The sequence below is a fragment of the Strix uralensis genome, chromosome 4 (genome assembly GCF_047716275.1).
Source record: "Strix uralensis isolate ZFMK-TIS-50842 chromosome 4, bStrUra1, whole genome shotgun sequence".
In the NCBI taxonomy this organism is placed as follows: domain Eukaryota; kingdom Metazoa; phylum Chordata; class Aves; order Strigiformes; family Strigidae; genus Strix; species Strix uralensis.
In genome coordinates, this window is record NC_133975.1 from 12,518,610 (window position 1) to 12,539,559 (window position 20,950).

Genomic DNA, 20,950 nt, shown 5'->3' on the forward strand with positions numbered 1-20,950 from the left:
TCCCCCATGAATTTTCATTTATTTGTTTAATTAATCTGTTAGAACATATCACATCTTCAGCTTACATTGGGTATGTGGTTCTGTGGGTCAGTGTTTCTGATTCTTGTGGCACTACAGTTTCCTGGGAATTGTGAAGAAGCCCTGGGCTGGATATATCACTTCTGTACCATTTTTTCAGTAGAACATACAACACAACCCAGAGTTATGTCATTTGTTGTGAAGCCATGTTAATGGGGAGGGCTAAGACAGAATATGTGGTGAAAAAGTTAAAAGCATCAAGTAACTTCGTAATAGGAGTGATTTGTTTGTTGGATCAAACGCATCTGCTAGGATATAAATATGTTAAAAGCTACGCTGAGTGACCTGAGGGACTTGCGTTTGAACATAGCTACAGGGTTTCACGTTTCGGAGTGGGAGTCATTTACAGGAAGCTCAGTAGTAAGATCTCTGAGTCCCAACTTTTGGCCAAGCAGTAGCGGCTGATGGCATGTGTGGCATCTTAGGCGCTGGGGGTGGGCGTAGGCGTTCTTGTTCATCAGGTGCTCTCAGCAATGTGCCCATCGCTTCCCAAGTCCTTCAGGAGTCTGCAACCCCGGATCATATTAACTCAGTATAATAGGAAAAACTATGCTTCTGATGCAATGCTCATAGGGTCTAGCTTGGATAGTATGGTAGGTTTGGGGCTGACTTGTCAATGTCACATGAGCTTAATGTTTTATTTCACTGAAATAATGATGATAATCACTTTTGCCTGTGCAAAAGTAATTTAATGCAGTGGCCAGTGGTTCTGTGTTGTGGTTTTGATATGTTTAAACTTAAACTTTAAAAATAATTAATCACTAACTTTCTAAAAGCAACTCAATAATTAATGAATGAAAAAAAATTTTGGTCAGTTAGTGAACTCTCACAATTACAGAGTAATTGTTAATTTTTCTTTTGTTTTAATCACATTCTTGTTGCAACCTTTCTTTGTATTCATAAAGACCTTTCTGCAGTCCCTCATGTCTTTGTCATATACCAATGAAATCAATACTTTAGCGAAAGCTTTGTTTCATAGTATATGTTTCATCCAGAGTCTAATTAATTTTTTTAAGAGTATCTTTCATGAATTTACATAATTAGTACAGTGTGATAAAAGGGACAAGTGAGGAATCATGGTTACAAGCACTGGTAAAGGAATATCTTCCTAACATTTCAATAAAGGTTAGCTAACTATCTACTACTACAGGAAGCCAAGCTTCTGTTATTTCTGGTTTCCAACTTGATTTATTTCATTTAAAGATACAGAGTTTCTGGGGTTTAGATTTTTAGGGCATAGTAAAGCTGTACATACTTTTGTCTTTATACCCCAAATATTACATAATACCCCTGCTTTATTTTCTTACTAATTATATTTTTCTTTAGTTTTTTAATTGCCTTGCTTTTCTCCTTATTTACATCCTTCTAGTCCAAAGACTGAGAAGTTATACTAGGCAGTTAAGTGCTCATTAAAAACATGGATAGGATTTTCAAAGAAGTAATTGCTGAAATTTCTGGGGGATGATCCAAACTGCAGATACAGCTATGTGCAGAAGATGTTTGCATTGTGGGGGGCTGGTTCCTAACTGGGAAGAGAGAGGTACCTGGGAGAGGTGCTTAACTGTGCTGGAAATGCTGAGGTAAATTTAAACAAAGACATCAAACAAGTGGAGAATAGTAAAACTCATCCTGGTTGAAATCAAAGTAGAACTGGGACAAAACTGAGTGCATTTACAAATTATGCCTGATGTTCATTAAATAAAGTTTTGGGTGGTAACATAAACTTTGCAGGAAGTAAAGGTACTATTCATATAAAGAAGAGCATACATAATTTCAGTCCACATTAGATAATGTTATGCCCGTGAAGAGCCTGTAATTCTTTTGATTTACTCAAATTCTCTTTTTAGGGTAAAGTTTTTCCCCACACAAAAAATGTCAGTGAAAGGATGCCTTTATGCAGGGGGACTTTCTGTCTGTATCATGCCTTTTCACATGGGGATATAGCAGGGATACAGCCAACATGCTGGAGTAGTTACTGGGCATTTTGATGCACTAAGGTGTTGTGAAGCCTGCATGGAGACCCAGAGAGAGTTGTTGCATGAAATTCATCACTGCCACGGTGGTGTTATTCCACCTCCTGCTTTCTGCGACTCATTAACATGAGACCATCTGCCATATCTGTGCACAATCAGAGCAAGCACTTAATTTGCAAACCTGTAACTGGCACCCAAAGCGTCATTATGAAAAATCAGAAAATATTTAATGTTGTTACTTTACATGTGTTGGTTTTTTTTTTTAAAAAGCAAACAGTTTTAATTAGTCTGGCAAATGACAGCAGTATTTTATCATAAACACTTAAAATGCTATTAGGTTGAAAATGAATTAAAGCACATTAATATGTTTCTTAAATCTCTTTAACATGCGTGTAGATTTTAAATAACTAGATTGATACCTTAAAATAATAAATCAATATAAACCAGTCAGCTTCTTCAGTTTTCCTGGGGGTTGTTTTGTTAGCTTGGACCAGGCATGTACATAGCACTGTGAGGATCTCTCTTACCCTGAACAGTATAGGAGAGCTTTTATAAGGCAGTAACACTGTCTTTAAGCTACTGGGAAGTTCTGCTTTCCAGAAGGGAAATGGAAAATGGAAATGCACTTTCTAATGCAAAAATTACTAGATGTGTAGTTCCCATAAATTATAGGAGTCAAGTTACATAGTGCACAAGAAACTCCCCAGACTCCTTCATTTTAATTAGTACACCTGAGTCATTAATGTTTTGTCAGTCTCATAAGAGCATTCTGAATCTCTAAGGGTTTTCCTCTGCTGAAGTGTGTACTCCACAAATTAATTTATGGGTATCATGGCCAGTCTAGCCTGAGAGCTTGTGTAGGTGTGCCGTATGCTGTATCCTTTATAGCTTTATCAATGCTACACATGCATGGTGAAGTGTTGTAAGATGGATAAGATAGAGCCCATGGTTCTCTGTCTTACCCATTCCAGAAAGTTGGTGTGGTTTTCCTCTGGCAGAACTGTCTGCCTTCCTGCAATTCCTGGTTGGGAGCTGAGGAAGGGCCCAGCAGGTCTGCCCCAGACTTTCCTGGTGTTGCATACCGCTATTTTTCTTTACCCTGGACTGTAACAAAATGTGGTGAGATTCCAGTCCTTGAGATTATAGCTGGTATTTCAGATATTATAGCTAAAATGCTGCCAGTGACTGACAAGCTTCGGTGTTCTTGGTTTCATGGACATCTGCTTGGAAAGACTTAGATGTAATCATTCCTGCCTAGGAAGAGTGATTGCATTATATGAATTATATACCATCGCAAGGTTCCTTCTGTCTTGGTGCTGCCTCACCTATAGACAGAAGTTACAGGTGTGAATTGTCCAAGAGGTCAAGCGAGATGATATTACCATGCAGACCTTACATGGTAAGCGAGCTTCCAGCTGGGGAAGACTTCCCCAAAACGTTTGTGAAAATCTTAACCTGGACTCATCCACACCAGAGCATGCAACAGAAAGACTATCACAGTGACAGTTATCTTCTGGAAACGGGCTTAGACTGCTTCAAATTAGTTGCAGGTGAGTTTGAAGTTAAATTAAAGCTGTAGTGATGGAAGTTTGCCAGGTGGTTGCTATTGCTTCTCACAGGCATAGTGGCCAGGAGGAATGTTCCGGATATAATCATGGGCTTTTGGAGAATGGGCTCCCAGACTGCATCAGCAGTGTATGAAGGCATGCAGTTTAGCTGCCAAAAGAGAATTATGTTAACAGCACACTACGTGTCATAATTGGGATCTTAGTCAGCCACCAGCGTCCATCTCGGAGATGGAGGAAAATACTAGAAATGGACAAAAAGCTACAGTGCTGAGGAAGAAAACTTTTATTTAGCTCTGAGCAAGCAGAGATCTTTTTCTTGCTTTCTCTATAACAATGTTATGAATGGGTCTTTGTTCCTTCTTTTATTTTCAGGGTCTCTGCCTCTCTTTCCTGTGTTGGATTCACGCCTGGTTGCTTACATCAGGCAACAAAGGGATCAAAAAAAAAGACTTCATACATGCAGTTGCAGGTTGAAAGGCAGAACATTTGGCTGTCTGGCAGGCTGAAAGCAAAATGACACTGTTTGGATGGCAAGATGACCAGTGCATTTTACTGTTTCAACCTGCTGTAGTGTACGGCAGCACAGCGAGCATAGCATCCCCCGAGTCTTTCAGTACACAGCTGATTTTCAGGCCCAGCACACAGACAAAAAATTAATCTACTTTCAGTAGGCTTATTTTCCAGCAAGGAAAATAGAGATGCATTTTATATTCGTACAGTGCAAATGGAATACTGATGACATACAATAGTGGGCTAGCAACGTGATTAAAGTGCATTAATTAATTACTGTTGCTGCTATTTATTTTTGTAGGCTGTAGGCAATAAAGAATTATGAAGTTAGATTAACTGTGAAATCACACAGCATAAATGACAGTGCTCCAGGTACTGTTACAGACACCAGGCTGGGGTAAAAAGTAGCCTGTTCCTAAGCAAGTAGAGGAACCTCAGATCTGTATGAGGTACTTTGATGTCAGGTAACTGCAAATCATTTTAATGAGTGGAATTACTAAATTGTCAGAGAAGCCATCCTGAGGTACCCCCCTCAGAAATGGTGTGGGTATCTTCCACTTCAAGTTCCACAGCATGTCCAGGTACTGGCTTGCGGCCAAATACCATAAGAGGAGACAAACACTTATTTATTCACTACTTTAAAATTACTCCTACAGCTCATAACTGTTCAGGATAGGGCATTGGCTTGGTATGCAGGGTGATACCAAGACAAACAGCTGAGGTAGTATTAGTCTCTTCGTTATCATAAGTGCTATGTTTGCAGTGCTTTTCTTGTTTCACTAGGATGAGTGTCAGTAATGGTTGGAAACTGTTTCTAGGTTTTAAATAACCCTACCTCCAGATACTCATTTTGGATGACAAGTGTTGGGTAGGAGTGGATCTGTGACATAACGCTGGTTTCCTATCCTAGGAGAGTAAGATCTGGTAGTTGCCTTCGAACATGCTCCCTAGACTTCCTACAGCTTTCCTTTCCCTGATTTGTTGTCTCTTCAGGTGTGCAGGATCATCTCAGCTGGGCAGTGTCTCTGTCCATGTAAGTAGCAGGCAAGGGGCACAGCATCTCACCCGAGGGATGGTACATAGGTCTGTTTTCAGAGCTACTCTTCTCAGCTTTAAAATGGGAGTGTTTTAATATCCAGGCCAGTATTTAACTGGAATCCCTGTGTTCTCCTCTAGTCAGCTGGTTGTCACTTTAAATCATATCATATGGTTTGAAGAGTACGGGAGAACGCAAGGGTTCGTGACTCAAGTTGTGGCTGGTGGAGCATAGCTGGTGGTGGATGATGTGTGAAGAGCATGGGAGGAGTATTTGACTTGTGGGAAAGCAGTGACTTCCCCCATCCTGCAGTCAGTGGGAGAGAGGGAGAGTATAAACAAGACTCCTCCTGTGCTCCAGATTCACTTGTGAGCTAGATTTTTCTTCATTCATGAATAAATATAAAGACTTTGCAGAGTGTAGCACCTCTGTGAACTGTCATGTATGTGGTCTCTGTTATGGGTGTGTACCAAAACAAGATGGAAAGAAAGGGCCAACAGCCCACTCTGTTTGGTTTTCTGTGCCAAAAAATGCATTAATGCATCTTTCTTAGGAGTTTTGCTTCTGGCTAATCAGTTTGGAGGGAACTCTAGAGGAAATAAAGACCATTGACACAAATTGAGAATAAGGGGCCAAATGTGGCATCAAGGTTTGACACAAATGATTATTGGAACCTCTTGGAATGCTAAAACACTGAAAACCTGTGTCAAAAGAGGTATCACTAATACAAATAAAAACTTGTGTGATGGCTATGCCTGTTTGAAATCTTTTCATCCCAGCTTTTTTCTCTGAAGAAATATTTTACAATGTACCTAACATTTTTGCATGAAAAGCCTGTTTTCATTTAAAAGCTGTAATGGAAAACATTTTTCTTTAATATGGTGCATGTAAGATTGCTTCAGCTAAAATCTTCACAAGTTATGTTTTTAGTGACATAAAAGTGGCTGGCTTTATAAAAGAAATATTCAAGAAAATTACAATCCTCTGCCTAAAAATGTTCTGGCACTGAACTGAATCAGTAGTCATACTGATGTGCATCAGGAGATTTAATAGCCTTGCTGAGCGGAAGAGGTTATCAAATCTCTGAAGAAGAATAAGCATGTCGGGCACTAGTCTCAATTCAATTTGTTACGCATCTAATTGGTTCCAAATAAATTTATGCTATAAACTGTTTATATGTCAGTTTATTTCTACTACTGTATTACTCAGAAAGTAGTACTGTCAGTGAAAAAGAGCTTCTTTCCTTATTTCCCATGCATTTTGTGCTGTAACCAGAGAATACAAGAACTCGAAATTTCATGCAGTATTGGGGAACAGTTGAATAAAACTGTTCAGGTATTTGTTATATTGTCATGTTTGCTAAGTACTGATTTTATGGAGGATGACAGATGCATCTACTTAATTAAGCAGAAGCTCTGTGATTTGGAATGTTGATATTTACATTTTATGGATGGTATTGGGTTTAAGGTACCCAAACCCTAAGAAATTTTAAAAGATTTTTTTTTTTCTAATTTCATCCAAGCTTGTTTCACATTTGATGCTTTTTATAGTTCTATGATACCTCTTTCATTATCCTTTAAAAGGTAGTCTCTTTGGGCTGATGTTTTAACCATATCTCTTAATCCCTTTTAAACATTGCTCAGACTTCATTCCGAAGCTATAGAGATCTGAGGCCTTTTTTTCCATCTTCTTTCATTCTTACTGGGATGCTGTTCCACAACCTCTTTCCTGTGATGTTAAAACGATTTTTATTAATTTGCAGCCTCCATTTATTCATAGCCAGGGTTTGTTCTTGTGACAACATTCTCAGTGTATTTAAATAGCTCTTCATCTTTTCTTTAACTTGCTCTGTTTAAACCTCAGACGTATGTTGAGATACTAGTTGTTTCCCAAGGTTGGTTTTTTTTTGTTAGACTAAACAAGCCAAGTTCTACTTGTCTCTTAACACAGACTTTCGTCCTGTAGGTCATCCTGATAGTCCTGCTCTGCTGTGAATCAGTCTTTTGTGGAAATATCTGAGGAAGTTATACCCTGTGCACTAGATGAGAGCTCACAAGGTTTATTGTCTTTAGTATTAGCTAGCTCTGTGGGACCTGTTTGGCCCACTGCATCCTTTCTTGTTCCTTCAAAATATTAATGACTTGTGGTTGTCCCGTGATTGTCGATACTTGAAGGTCTTTCTTTCCTTCTGCCACTCAGAAGGGAATTTTTTGTTGCTCCTGTCTGAATGGAAGATGTTTCACCTTGTACATTTAAAGTAAATCCCTTTTCCATGTCTCAAGGTATCCAACTCCCCTTCTATCCAAATCTCTGTCTGCACTGATAGTGCCTGTGGGCTCTGGGTCATTGACACAATTCATTGCCATGTGTCTGCTTTGTTGTGGCAAGAACATTATTCCTACTGGCATTTCCGTTAGTCATTAATCAGCTGCACTAATAGCCTTTCTTGGTTCTGTGCTTCCCCCTTCTTCTCAAACCACTGTCATCGGCCCCTTGGCCAATTACATAATTATGATCTTAACCTGTTAATATTTTCTATCCTATCTGTTGCTCTAGAGCTACAGGTTGGTGAGATTTGCAACACTTTGTTTATCTAGAAAGTCATTTATCTTGAAATAGCTCTTTGCAGGAGTGAAATCATTGACTCTGTATTGTGGAGCAAGTAAGTTGATAAGTTATTTTTCCTTTTCACAGGCCACTTTATTTCTTGCATTTCTTGTATGAATGTCACTGTAGTGTGGTGTGTAGCGAAAGCCACTAGAAGAACCCATTACTTTGGCATGCACTTCACTTGCAGTGTACCTGTTATGACTGTCAGGCTGTTAATATTAATTGGAAAGTACAGTAACAGGTGTTAGAACAACTTAGGTAGCAAACAATTCTTAATCTTCATTCTGCCGTTCAGATGAACGTGGAGCAATTTGTGTTCCTCCTTACTGAATTCAGGCACTCTGTGTACAGGGAGGCTGAAATGACAGCAATGCAGAAGGGGGCCTGATCAGAGGATGCTGAACTCAGCTTTTATTTTGCAGTCCAAATATCTTGTTTTTCTGTCTCTCTTTGGGTGAACAGTTTCACTGCAGGGTTTCCTGAGAAGCCAGAATTAAGTGCATTGGTGCAAACTGCTTTAGAGTAATACACAACAAGCAGAGTAATTGTAACCTTGGTGGCAGCAGAGAGAAAGGCAAGTACCTTCAAGGTGAGACAGAGTGTTATCAACCGCCAGTGGCGGGGCTGTTGCCAACCCCACCTGCCCCAAACCTCACACGGGGGCCCTGTTAGCAGCAGTGAGACAGGGCCTGCCTGGCCTCCCTTAAGGACCCACGTCAGCCGTAAAAACATACAGATTTGCTCATGCTTACAGCCCAATTTAGCAGGTGAGTAGTGGCAAGAGTATGTGACAGAGCAGTGGCAGATAATTTGTGGGTACGCTATCGACTCCTCGTCTTCCTCTTGTTATGAAGCCCAGCTCCAAGTCCCTCTTGGATGGCACAGACCAAAATGTGTAGGTCAGTGCCTGCCCTGTAGCTCAAAGTGGTTCTTGGTGGCTTGTTCAGGTGCACTGCAATAAGATGTTCCACTACTGGCATAACGAAATACTCTATAGGGACATAACCCCTCCCTGCTTACTTTCAGAAATCCAATTGTCCTTTAACTTTTTTCTCTTATGATCCACTCTGCAAATTTAAACACTGTATGATACAATTTAGAACTGCTCTAGTGCCTCATTTTATCAGCTCAGCATGCTGTTCAGCATCATCTTAAATCCATAGTTGATTTGTGCTTCTGTCACACCAATATGTACCTAGATGAAATATATAGACTGAAAGAAACTCATAATATTCAGCAAATCATGCCATATTTTTGGAAAGTCTGTACAAAAAGCATGTCCTTAGTAAAAATTAGAGCAAGAGTGAAAAAGAAAAATATTCAAGTGAATGTATTAAGCCTGTGAGATAAAGCACAGGAACAATGTATTGCAAGATAAATCATCTAGTCCATAGTTGTTGTCCATGACAAATGCAATATAATTGAAATTATTTTGCCTTATAAGAAAAGTTAATTAACCCATGGTTCTTCAGTTCTTGGTCATATGCTAATACAGTTTCAGAATGATTGTTGTTTTCCATCACTTAGTGGTTAGGACCATCTCCAGGGAGAAAGATCAGGATTTAAATGCCCACTCAGGGTTTAAAGAGGGCCTTAAGCCCAGGCCTCCTGTATTGTGGTCTCTACTAAGAGACAGTAAAAAAAGGGCGAGTGATTGGATGTGTTTTTGAATGAATGCTCAGGATCCTATGCTTTCTTGGGATTTCTGTGCTGTGACTATGTGTTATTTTGTGCCTTGAACATGCCTGCTGTGCTCATTTCTCATAGTTTAGATGCAAGATGACTGATTCTGGCATTGCAGGCAGGCTTTGGTGTGAGTTGGGAGGCTTTACGTTTGAAAACTGAAGTACCTGTGCACTCTCAGGTACCTAAGCAGAAATCTCAGTCTTGAACTTAAATGTTTAGGTACCTCTGTTATTTTGGGACCAAGGCAAGCTCTTCAGTGTTTTGTACATGCAATCCACATTTCATAAGCAACGTTCCCATTTTTCTGTGTGCTGGATGTGAGTAGTGATACTGCTGTGGTTGTCTCCTCAGCCTCGTTTGTCTTTAAGCACGGTTTGCTGCTGGAAATACTTCCTTAACATGCACACCTCCGGGAGCAGAAGTACATAATAACAAGTTAGATGCTGTGACTTAAAGTAGTAATCAGCACAGCAGCAGAATCACCATTTTGAATTCCAGTTCTCCTTATAAATCAATTCAAGTCTGTTTTCAAAGATCCTGATCAGTATGGATCAGCATCATCATCTGCATCTCGGTCTACTTCTGTATGACTTCAGCCAGTCTGTTGTATCTCTCCTTTCCCATCTTACATGTTCACAAAATGCCAGCCTAGCTCCATCCTGGTGAAATGGAGAAAGCCCCTGAAAAGTCTCGCAAGGCTTTGGTTAATCAACTTTAACCCTTTCCTACAGATTTAGCTTTAAAAATATAAATTGACAGATAGGATTAAAAACTCTACTTTTGCCAGGAGCAGATGGTTATGGAGATCCCTCCAATTCATGCTTGGTGAGTGATGTTTATCAGGTAAACATAAGATCTGATTTTAAAAAAGGATCTTGTAAATTTGTGGAAGTTTACAGCAGTTGCCATGCTCATAAAACCCCATGTTTGGAGGGAGCAATATTTGAACCACTTTTTTGTCCAGGAGGAATATCAGACAATTGTAATCTCTCAGAGATGTTTCTTTGTAACATTGGTGCTTTAGATTTTCAAGCTTTATATCCTTCATGCATTTCCTTTAACCTATTAAATATGACAGATGTCGTATATACTAGCCCTGAACTCAACTCCTAAAGACTTAACTCTGTACTAGCAGCCTCTGCACTGAGGTTAATATTTTTACATGGAATAAATCCAAACCATTAGTGTACGAAATACATCACTGATGTAATTTACTATAAAAGTAGTTTTTCAGATGCACAGCTGCTCTGTGATCATAAGCCCATATACTGAATGCTCAAATACTCCACCAGGAACCATACTGACCATAGGTGAAAAATCAGCATCGTCTGAAAGAGCAAGCTTTGCTTTTCCAGCCTTCTGAGTCTGCCTTTTCTCTTCCTGCAGCTTGTGGATGTGACCTGGCTCAAGGAGGATTTTTTGTGAGACAGGGAGACTACATCTGTACTTTGGACTACCAGAGACTCTATGGCACACGGTGCTTCAGTTGTGATGAATTCATTGAGGGAGAAGTGGTCTCAGCACTGGGCAAAACCTATCACCCAGACTGTTTTGTGTGTGCTGTCTGCAGGTATGTTTTCTACATGAAGTTGTGTTTCATTTAAAAACTAGATTTTTAAAGACCAATGCCAGGCTTCAAACTTATAGCCTATAGATGGAAAAATAACCCAGTTGTTTTCTATTATCCACTCCTTAAAAAGTAGCAGAATTTGGGGGGGAAAAAAAAAAAAAGGCAAATTCTGAGTTGCCACTTTTTGTTGCCACTTTTTCTTTCAAATACTTTTTCTGGTTTATGGTATCTTATGTGTGAGGTTTTCAAAGTATTTGAGAAACTGCCACTGCCTCTACTGTCAGACCTTTTACTCCAAATGTTGCTTTATTTTTCCGATGTCTGCTATTTTGTCTTTTGTTGACTGAAGTTACAAAGGATAGAAATGCCAGTGGCTGAGTCTTCAGCAAGCTGAGTAGTTACTGTATTAATAGATTTGAACTGAAGTTTCGCAGTGCTGCTTCCCAGAAACTCCGATAGTCATTTAAAGTAGGACAGAAAGGTCCTGGACTCACAGACATGTACGTCTTGGATTTCACTGAGGATCTCCAGCAGCCATGGAGGTGACAAGTGATACAACACACAAGATTCTCCCCCGCTACAGCCCAGGGTATTCGGTGGGATCATTTCTCACACGGGTATGTGTGACGTTGTGACCCAGTGTTGGTGGGGATGTTTGCAGACTCTGCAGTACAAGTGATTGAAGTCTGTTTGACCTGCATCTTAATCCTTTTCTGTGGAAAGAACACAAACAAAACTGTTGAAGACTTCAGGAAGAAACTTTTAAATCCACCAGACCTTCAGGAAATGCACTGTTACAGCAGTTTGGAGCACATGGAAATGCTGTAATAATTCCTCTGGCTAAACTTCAGCCTTTAGCAGTACAAGAAAAGTAATCCCATGTTCAAAGGGAAAGCACAATGGGGCACTGATGCACCGCATTGTAGGTGCTGTATATGCTGGTGCCTCATTCAGGTGACTGTGCAGTCCAAAACCAGCGTGTCTGTGTTGCGGAGGCTGTCTGCCAGCCAAATCTACCCAGCTCATTGGGCCACTGAGCTCAGATGTCCTCCTGCACTGATGCAGATGCAGGCCTTCAAATTCCAGAACAGCCATGGTACATGGCAGGATCTCGATTTAACGTATCAAGTGCAGGAAAAATTAAATAGCCATATTAAGGGGAAGACTCTGAGACTGACAAGCCTTTATTACATTAAATTCTGTCTGTTCCAAGTTTTGCTATGTTTAATAGGAGATTTTTTCCTTTTGGATACTTTAGACAAACATGAAGAGTGAAGAACAAAAAAGCCTAAAATAATTTTCTTTTTTTTTTTGAATAGGATGAGAAATTATTTAATTGGGTAATCGGAGATCTCATGAGTTAACTGCTGGCTGCACATCCTCTTGGCCTGCAGCCTGTCAGTATTACAGCTCTTCTGCTAATTCTTGGTACCTTTCTTCTTAGCACTAGTACCTTCTGTAAAGTGAGGTACTTCTTCATTTAAAAGAAGAAGAACTGGTTGACTCCATTTACCTGCTAAATGTGCTTGTATCCTCAGCCACACCATTAGGGTTTAGCATTCAGGCATAAATTATTTACCTGTGTGTTACTGTACTTGGCAGCTTGGTACATAACTTAGGTTTCAGTCAGGCCATTGGATATACTAACCACCTGCTGTATTTAGTCAGTTGTTCAGCTGATAATTTAGAGCTTGGTGGTACAATTTATTTGGTCTCCCTGGAAATTCAGAATAATTATGACTAAGCTATTTATCCTTAAGTACCTAGCAATTCAGGTGAGCTGAATTGCAATACAGTGAAAATACTCACTAGAACGCTACAAATACTATATGTAGTGAACACATGCTAAAGCTTTTAAAAATTAAGTTCCTGATACAACAGGATTTCATATTAAAAAAAAATCTGAGATGTTCCTTAACCTTCTGTATAACTAAATAGTTGGGTTAAAAGCTATTCCATTGATGAAGTTTCTAATTGCTGCTATGTAAAACTTCGGTAGGAAGATCTGTATCTGCTTCCATTGCTTTGCTTAGAAGGACACACAAATTCATGTGGTGTTTGTCAGAGCCAACTAATGCCCTGCTGACTAGCAGGATTCAATTAGTGTCTCCCAGGGGGGTTGTAACACTGAATTTGGTGCAGAGCAACAGAACAATCCTATCATCTGTTTATAGTAAAAAAAAATTGACCAGGTCCTCAGCTGCTTTAAATCAGCATTGCTTCAATTACCCATGTCTTTGCAAGTGAGACATAATTTATGTTTTCTATGGGAAAGAGTGTCCTATCTAAACATCAGCAGCATTTATTTTATTGAGTGATATCCTTAGTAAAAATAAGGTGGGTAGACTGTAAATGCATGTGGTTTAACTACAAACAAGAACTTTTTTCTTTTGTTTTAAAAAAATAAATATTAAAAGGCAAAAAAAACAGAACCATTTGATTTGAGGTACGTGATTGTAAAGCACTCTACCTTGGCATTTTCTTTGGTGGGAAATCAGGAGTACCATTTGTGTCCTCATTTCTCACAGATGGCCAGAAACCTTAAATAATGGGCCGAAAGCATGCCGTCTGAGGCAGTTGGCTGATCGCACAAACTGCATCTGACATTACCTTTTACAGCTGTACTTTAATGTGGGTGCTCTAGAAATCTGATTTCTAGAAGGGTGTGAACTCAAGAGGTGATGACGGACTGACAGTGGGGCTGATCCTGCTCTAATGGAAACCAAGCAAGGCTCTTACCAACTTCAGCAGGGAGAACATTGGCAGCAGAAGGCAGTCTGCACTCATGGCGTGGGTCTTCAGAGTGGTGCAGGATCAAGTGCTTTAAATGAGCACTTTTATAACCTGTATTTCTGTAGCTCTGAAGTATCTCTTTTAAACTGTTGCTGTGTTGCCACTGTGACTGGTTTACTATTCAACTCCTTTTTTTCTTATTTTCAGAGAAGATAAGATTTGAATAGAAACTGGTGGGAAGTGTATATTGCTTCAGAGGGTAAAATCAGTGAGAAGAATCGAATGTGTGCATACTGCTAGTTGGAGGAGTGAGAAAAAGCCAGTAACACAAGCCCATTTGTTTTCTAGAGCTCCTGATATTACTGCTTTTGAATGCCACATGACCTGGTGTCTCGGAAATGAGCTGTGTTCCCTGGTGCCCTCTACACTGTGTTCATAAGCTGCTGCCCTCTGTGAAAAAGCTGGGTGTCAGAAACCCAGCTCATCCTTGGGACTCAGATGCTATTGCGCAGAGCTGCCACAGGTCAAAGTGTGAAAAAAAATGAATTCAGAGAAAAACTATTAAAAGCACAGTCAAATGTATCATTCTGTGTGATTGTTTATCTTGCATTGACCAGTTGGCTTCTAAACAAATTTTGGTTTCAATTGTGTGTTTGTTCTGGTGGCATAAAGATTGAGGGTTTGGCCCCTTCTTCTTCCAGTGCTGTTTATAGTCCAATGGAACAGTTTTCTGCTGTTGTGTTTCGTGATGATAATGTCTAAAACTAGGAACGAGTAGAAGAATAATAATATAGATTAAAAAACATTGCATATTAACTAAATTTTCAGGAAGTGGGTGAACAATCTTATTCTTACAGTTTCATTAATTGGAAGGGGCTGTGTCCTCCAGAGGCCTACCGGAGACATTTCCTCCAAAAGGTTCACATGTTTGTAAAAGTGAAATAGAAAGAGGGAGAAAATTAAGTCTATCTGTATCAATAGAAGCTGAGTTTTATTAAAATTGTGCATGCAGCTCTTATATGGATGTCAGAAACAGGACTGTACGGCTCCCAGGAGTATCTTATGCAGGATGGGAAGGGGCAGGAAATGGAGTCTTTCAAAAAGCAATGGGTAATCATATCTGTGATAATACCTTTGAAAATTGAATTTTCAGGAGAAGGCTTAGTGTGGTAAGTTATATAAATATACATCTGTGCAGACCATGCATACATAAGATTCATGGTCTGCATAAGGTTGTACTATATATAGCCTCTATATTTGATTTCAATGTTACTGACATGCTGTGTATGCATAGGGTATCAAAATTCTGGGTTTTGGTTTTAAGGGTTAATGTAATTAGTAAAGTTGGGGGTGTTGTTTATTTCATCCAGTTGGAGGAATGTATATAATAGCCCTTTAATGTCAATATTCTTTCAATTAAAGGTTGGAGAAATACAGCTTTTTGTGCCATGTAAATGATGAGAGAAGGACAATTTGACTCTTACTTAGCTGGGGGGGTAAATTAGCACATATGTTCCAGGTTAATAAAAAAACAGGTACATGTTTGCTTTACAGAATTTGGATATCTGAGGTCAGTATTTTGACTGAATTTGGGAAGCTTTGTCTTGAAACAGCATATTGACGGAAGTTGAATATGTGCCATGCAGACATGAATAATGTGTGGAGGGGCAAAAGGCAGTTACATATTCAAAGAGTTTTGTGCCAAATCCAGATCTAAAACTTCTCTCAATCCGTTTTGTATTTTTGTTATCTTCAAGAAGGTAATTCACTGTGGTCAGGCAGCTGAATATAAAAATTCAGAAAACTGAAAACTTTTTTTTTTCCCCAGCAAAGGGTTTTATAGTCCTACACTGCTATTTCTAGAAATAAGCTGGGGGCTTTTGTGTATGTATGTCTTAAGAAATTAAGACAATACTGAAAATTAGAAGTTAAAATTCAGTTTATTCTGGAACATAGCAATTATGTCAGACTTCTTGAATATGCTAAACCTTTTTAATTGCTCACTTTTTTTAATACTGCTGAATTTTGAAAGAGTTTGGTTCCCATTTAAGCAGTACTGGGTACTTCTCAAAACATCTCATGATGCAGGCTTCTTCATCAGGATGTTGAGGCCAAAGTTTTGAAATCAGACTGAACGTTCTTGGCATTTTGATTCTGAAACAAATACGTTTATCAATATATGGTGCTTCCTGAACAAAGGAGTCTTGCTATCCTGCTCTTCAGGTTTATGCATGGAGCATACCTATTGCCCTAGAGTCATGTAAAATGGAGGGGACCTGTGGAGGTCCTGTGGTCCAGCCCCTGGCTCAAGGCAAGTCCAGTTCAAACAGGGCATTGCCCAGTCACATTTTAAATATCTCCAAGGATGGAGATCCCACAGACTCTCTGGACAATCTGTTCCAGCATTTGAGCACACTTGTGGTAGGTTTCTTTTCTCCTTACAGTGAGTTGGCATTTCCCATGTTCCAGCTTATATCTGCTGCTTCTTGTCCTTTCACTCTGTACCTCTGGCAAGAGCCTGACTCCAACTTCATATACACATCATCAGGTAGTTTTAGACAGCAATAAGATCTCCCCTGAGCATTTTAAGTCTGAACAAGTCCATCTCCTTCAGCTCCTGCTCATGTGTCCTGTGCTCCAGCTCTGGATGTAGCCACCTCCACTGGTCTCCCTCCAGTAAGCCTTGTCCTGAGGAGCCCCAAATGGTACACACTGCTCCAGATGCAATCTCTCAAATGATGAGCAGAGGGAAAGCTCACTTCCCTGGACCTGCTGACTACACTAATGCAGCCCAGTGTGCAGTTGGCCTTTTTTGCTGCAGGGATACTCTGCTGACTCATGTTCAGCCAATGTCATGTGACACCAGTCCACCAGAACCCAACATCTTTTTATGCTTTCCAGCTGATATTGGTGTATGGGGTTATTCCTCCCTGGATGCAGGACAGTATTTGCCCTTATTGATATTCATGAAGGCAACAAAAAGCAGGTAATGTCCACTTTGTCTCATGACGTTTAACACCCTGGATCAAATTCGTCCCTATGGAGCAACCTTGAGGGATGTGATTGTACTAGGTACAAATTAGAGTGCAATTTGATCCTGTGGGTCCTTACGTTGCAGTCTGACATTACACCCGACCCAGTGTAACTTCAGTCTGCTACTGAAATTAATAGATTTGCTCTCCCCACAACCCTGACCGTATGCATATGTTAATTTTCTTATATCAAATTTAGTTGACTGTTCAGCCACAGAGTCAGATGAGCAACTTAAAGAACAGAAGGACATCCAGCTGCTCTGAAAAAATTGAATGTTTTCATTTGGCCCAGAAAGCTTGAATGATTTGCCCAAAGCTGTATAGGTTGAGGCATGGTGTGGAGAAGGACAAAACCAGGACCAAACCTTTCAGTGTCACACAGTTACCCTGGATTAGGCTGACAGTTGTTTGATGTTTTACAGTATAATTTTGTTGGTCAGCTCCAGTCATTGCTGTGTTTTACAAATATTGTAGGCAGGTGGATAAAACAAAATTCATTGGGAAGTGAATCATAGAAGATGTATTACAATCCTACAAGTCATTTCAGAGAGCTCCTTTAAAGATGCTCTTAATTCTCATTTTAAACATAGATTAGCCAACTGTGAAAATCACACTGAATATTTTTAAAAGGATATGTAGCTAATTAAAACCCATACCTAGCAATGTTCAGTGGGTGACTGGTTGTGAGATATCATTATATTCAAAGACAGATACACTGCTCTTAACCTACAATGCTATATATAGTCCTGCTCACAAGTTAAAGAGCTCAGAAACTGAAACCTTGGTAATTGACTGTTATCACCTTCTGTTGTGCCTTCACTCGTATTGGCGCTGAAATCCTCAAGCAGGGCTGCTTGTGAAAGGGAGCGGTCAGATGTTACAGAAATACTAGCAAATGTGTTGTGTACGAATTCTGGATTCCCAGTGAACGAAATAGTGAAGCAAACGCTGACACTTAATTACAGGTTTAGAAGACCAATGAGGGCAGGCAACGTCTGCCTGTATCTTTGGATGGACAACTTCCAAGGAGGATTTCCCTGTTTTTATAGAGCAAGATATCTTGCAGACGTGGAAAACTTAATTGAGAAGTGGAATTGTTACCCTCTCCCTTCTGAATGGAAGGGCACAGTGGCTAGTTACTAAATTTTCAGAAAACAAGCCAAATATTGTATGTTTGTAGAGTAGGAAAGCCCCCACATGCCTCCCCCCACCCTTTCCCCGTAAGGAGGCTCTGTGGCATGCTGTGGTGCCTGTGAGCTTTGGCACGTTTTCTGGGCATCATCTACCTGGCTCTGTCTTTGTGCCATAAGAGGTCAATTATCCTGTTCTTCTCTAGCTTTAATTTATTTTCTTTCAGATTGTCCAGTTGCCTAACGTAGATGAGCCAATTCAAAGTGATCAGTCCCTGCTTCTACTTTACTTAATGCTTGGTGCATCTGTTTGAGATGGGCTTCTGTGTTCAGCTGGAAGTTCAGCTGCATTTTTGTTAGGTGAATCACCTAGTCAAAAAATATATTAACCTTCTCTCTGGCTACTGCTCCTAATATACTAGAGACAAGAATGCTCAGTAGTTGCAGTACTTCTTCAGAGTAGTGAATTGTTCATGGCTTACAGTACATCACCATCTCCAGGATTATTAGTGGTGCAAAGCCTGCTGTTTTACTGAGACATCTCATGAGAGTCCAGCTGGGTCATTAACTGAGTCTCAGTCTTGGTCCCTATAAAGACACTGGCAAAACATACTTGATGGTAATATCCTGCCCAGGGCGTGCAACTGTCGATGAGAATGAAAGATGTTGGGGTGGTTGTACAGCGGTGTACAACAGTAGTTGTGTGATTGTATCTGTGGAACAGGTTACCATTTTTGTGGGGGGTTAATTTGGAGCAGATTATCAGTGGTCATAAGTCATCTATGGGTTCTGTAAATCAAGATGAGATGTCTTCCTAAAAACACGTAGGAGATCGATTACAAGTTCTTGTCTCAGTTCTGGAACAGTTGAAATTCCTTGTCTTGTGCCTTTCCAGATCAGTCAATAATACTAAGTTCTAGACTTGATTTTGTAATAGTTTGTTAAAATGAAAACATGATTAAATGGTTTCTTTCACATTGGCAGTAGAAAACTAGGACAGCATTTGAATTATATCACTCCATTTTTGAGACAGTTTTTGGTAATTAGTCATTAGTTTTTATTATCTATATAGAAGTGTATCACATTTACTAATTTTTATTCAAATGTATGTATGTTCATTTGAATAAACTTATGGGTTGGACCAGATGACCTCCAGAGGTCCTTTCCAACCTCAACTGTTCTGTGATATTCATGAAACTCTTTTATTTATTACATATATTAGAAGGCTCCATGACTTCAAGCAGTACAAAAATTCATTGTGAGTAACAGTTATTATCTAAAAAGAACATTTTTTTTTTATACATGACACAGGAGCTTGCTGCTGCTGGATTGCTGCAAGATGGGTCAGACTGAGTGCAGCTCCATCATATCCTGTCTGTACACTAGAGACAGTGTTGTCATCTTCTGATCGGGTTATTGAGTAAAGTTCATGGTAGAAAATCCTCTCTTGAACAGGTGGAAACTTAGGACTCCTGGATCTGTACTAATATGGTGTTGGGCCTGTTTGTACCAGAATCACACATGGAGCATTTAGTTGTGTCAAAGAGCAAGGCAGTTTCAAAGGCTATTTCCATAAAATATTTTTCCATATCTTAACTTTAGGTAAGTAAGAAGGTAGCGAGTACTTGGAGTATAAAGTCATTAGTGAAGAAAAAAAAGGTGAAAAGCAGAATTAATTATCAGATATCCAAAGATATAACAATATTAAACTCCGTGTGTCCTCGTAATTTTTAAAGTATTGCCTGTGGTCCAAAATGGATGACAGTGTTGAACACTTACTTAGGTGGTTTAAAATAGATTTTAGTAACATTATTTAGAAACAAAGGACAGTATTGCTTTTATTATCTTTTTAAGTAATAAAAATTTTATTTTAAATGCAACACAAATGTAGAATAAGCCACTTTTGGATGGTTTAGGGAGCAAAATAATATTTATGCTTAGAAAGAAGTGTCTATGCAGCTGTTTTAGTGAAGATAACCTCTCAGTTGGTATGAATTTGTTTGTGGGGAAATATGCAGAGTTTTAATGAAATGTTAATGAAGTGATCAGATGGACTTCACAATGAGGCAGAAGGCCTGTGTTATATTTGTGCCCCACTTAAGCCATGTTTTGATAGCTCGCTTGGGATTTAGTTGGGCCTGAGCTTTGGGTGGAGGAAAATGTGTTTCTAAATCCTCACCATCTTTTGCTGCATTATGAAGTGATTTGTCCATCTGGTCCTCTTACAGAAAAAAACCTCAGCAGTGCCCAGACAAGAAAGCCCATGGCGGAAAGCTTTTTGTTTTAAGGACATTGATAAAAAGGAAGGATTTAATTAAGCATAAGGAGAGCTGTTGTTGAGTAGAGCAAACAAGTAATGTAGATGCTTTGGGTTTTATAATTGGGGTAGATTTTCTCTTATGAGAGAGTTCACTGGAATTTGCTTTCTGAGCATATAGATTAAGAGGGCTTTGATGTGATCAAAGTTGGGAGGACAAGTGCTGGTTTTATAATGTATAAAAGTCATCACTCTCATGCAGCATTTTAACAACATAACAGCAGCTGCATTTGCCTGTACTTACTCCCCTGTAATGCCAAGTTCACTTTGATTCTGTAGCCAATCCTGTTAGTGATCAATGCTTGCTGATACTACATTTCTTAGATACACAAGGATTTGGACTTGCTCAGTGTGTTGTTGTATCTTTAGGTATTATTTTTTTACTAAGTAGATGTAACATCTGCATTTAAAATTGTCTGATGTGTCCCTTCAGTACTTTGGCCTCCAAGTGGCTGAAAAATTGTGAATGAGAATTGGGCAAGCAGAGAAAAAGAAACCAGACTAATAAGCAGTTCCGTTATGGAAAGATGTTTCATTTCGATAAAGGCGTGAGCCTGTAACCTGTTTGCTTTTGCTTCCTCTGTTGTAGGCTGCCTTTCCCCGCTGGTGACCGAGTAACATTTAATGGGAAGGAGTGCATCTGCCAGAAATGTTCCCTGCCCCCTTCCAGTAGCACCGGCTCTTTCCCTGTACAGAACCTGCGAAGT

General features: G+C 39.6%; 1 protein-coding gene across 7 annotated transcripts in view; it reads left to right on the forward strand.

The window, feature by feature from the left end:
• The window catches only part of ABLIM2 (actin binding LIM protein family member 2), a 149,933-nt gene that overhangs the window by 48,334 nt on the left and 80,649 nt on the right, over window positions 1-20,950 (forward strand). For all 7 annotated transcript variants that reach the window (XM_074865675.1, XM_074865677.1, XM_074865679.1 and 4 more), the window contains exons 3-4: window positions 10,848-11,031; window positions 20,833-20,948. In XM_074865675.1, the coding sequence (XP_074721776.1) occupies window positions 10,848-11,031; window positions 20,833-20,948 (300 nt within the window). The remainder of the gene's footprint in view (window positions 1-10,847; window positions 11,032-20,832; window positions 20,949-20,950) is intronic.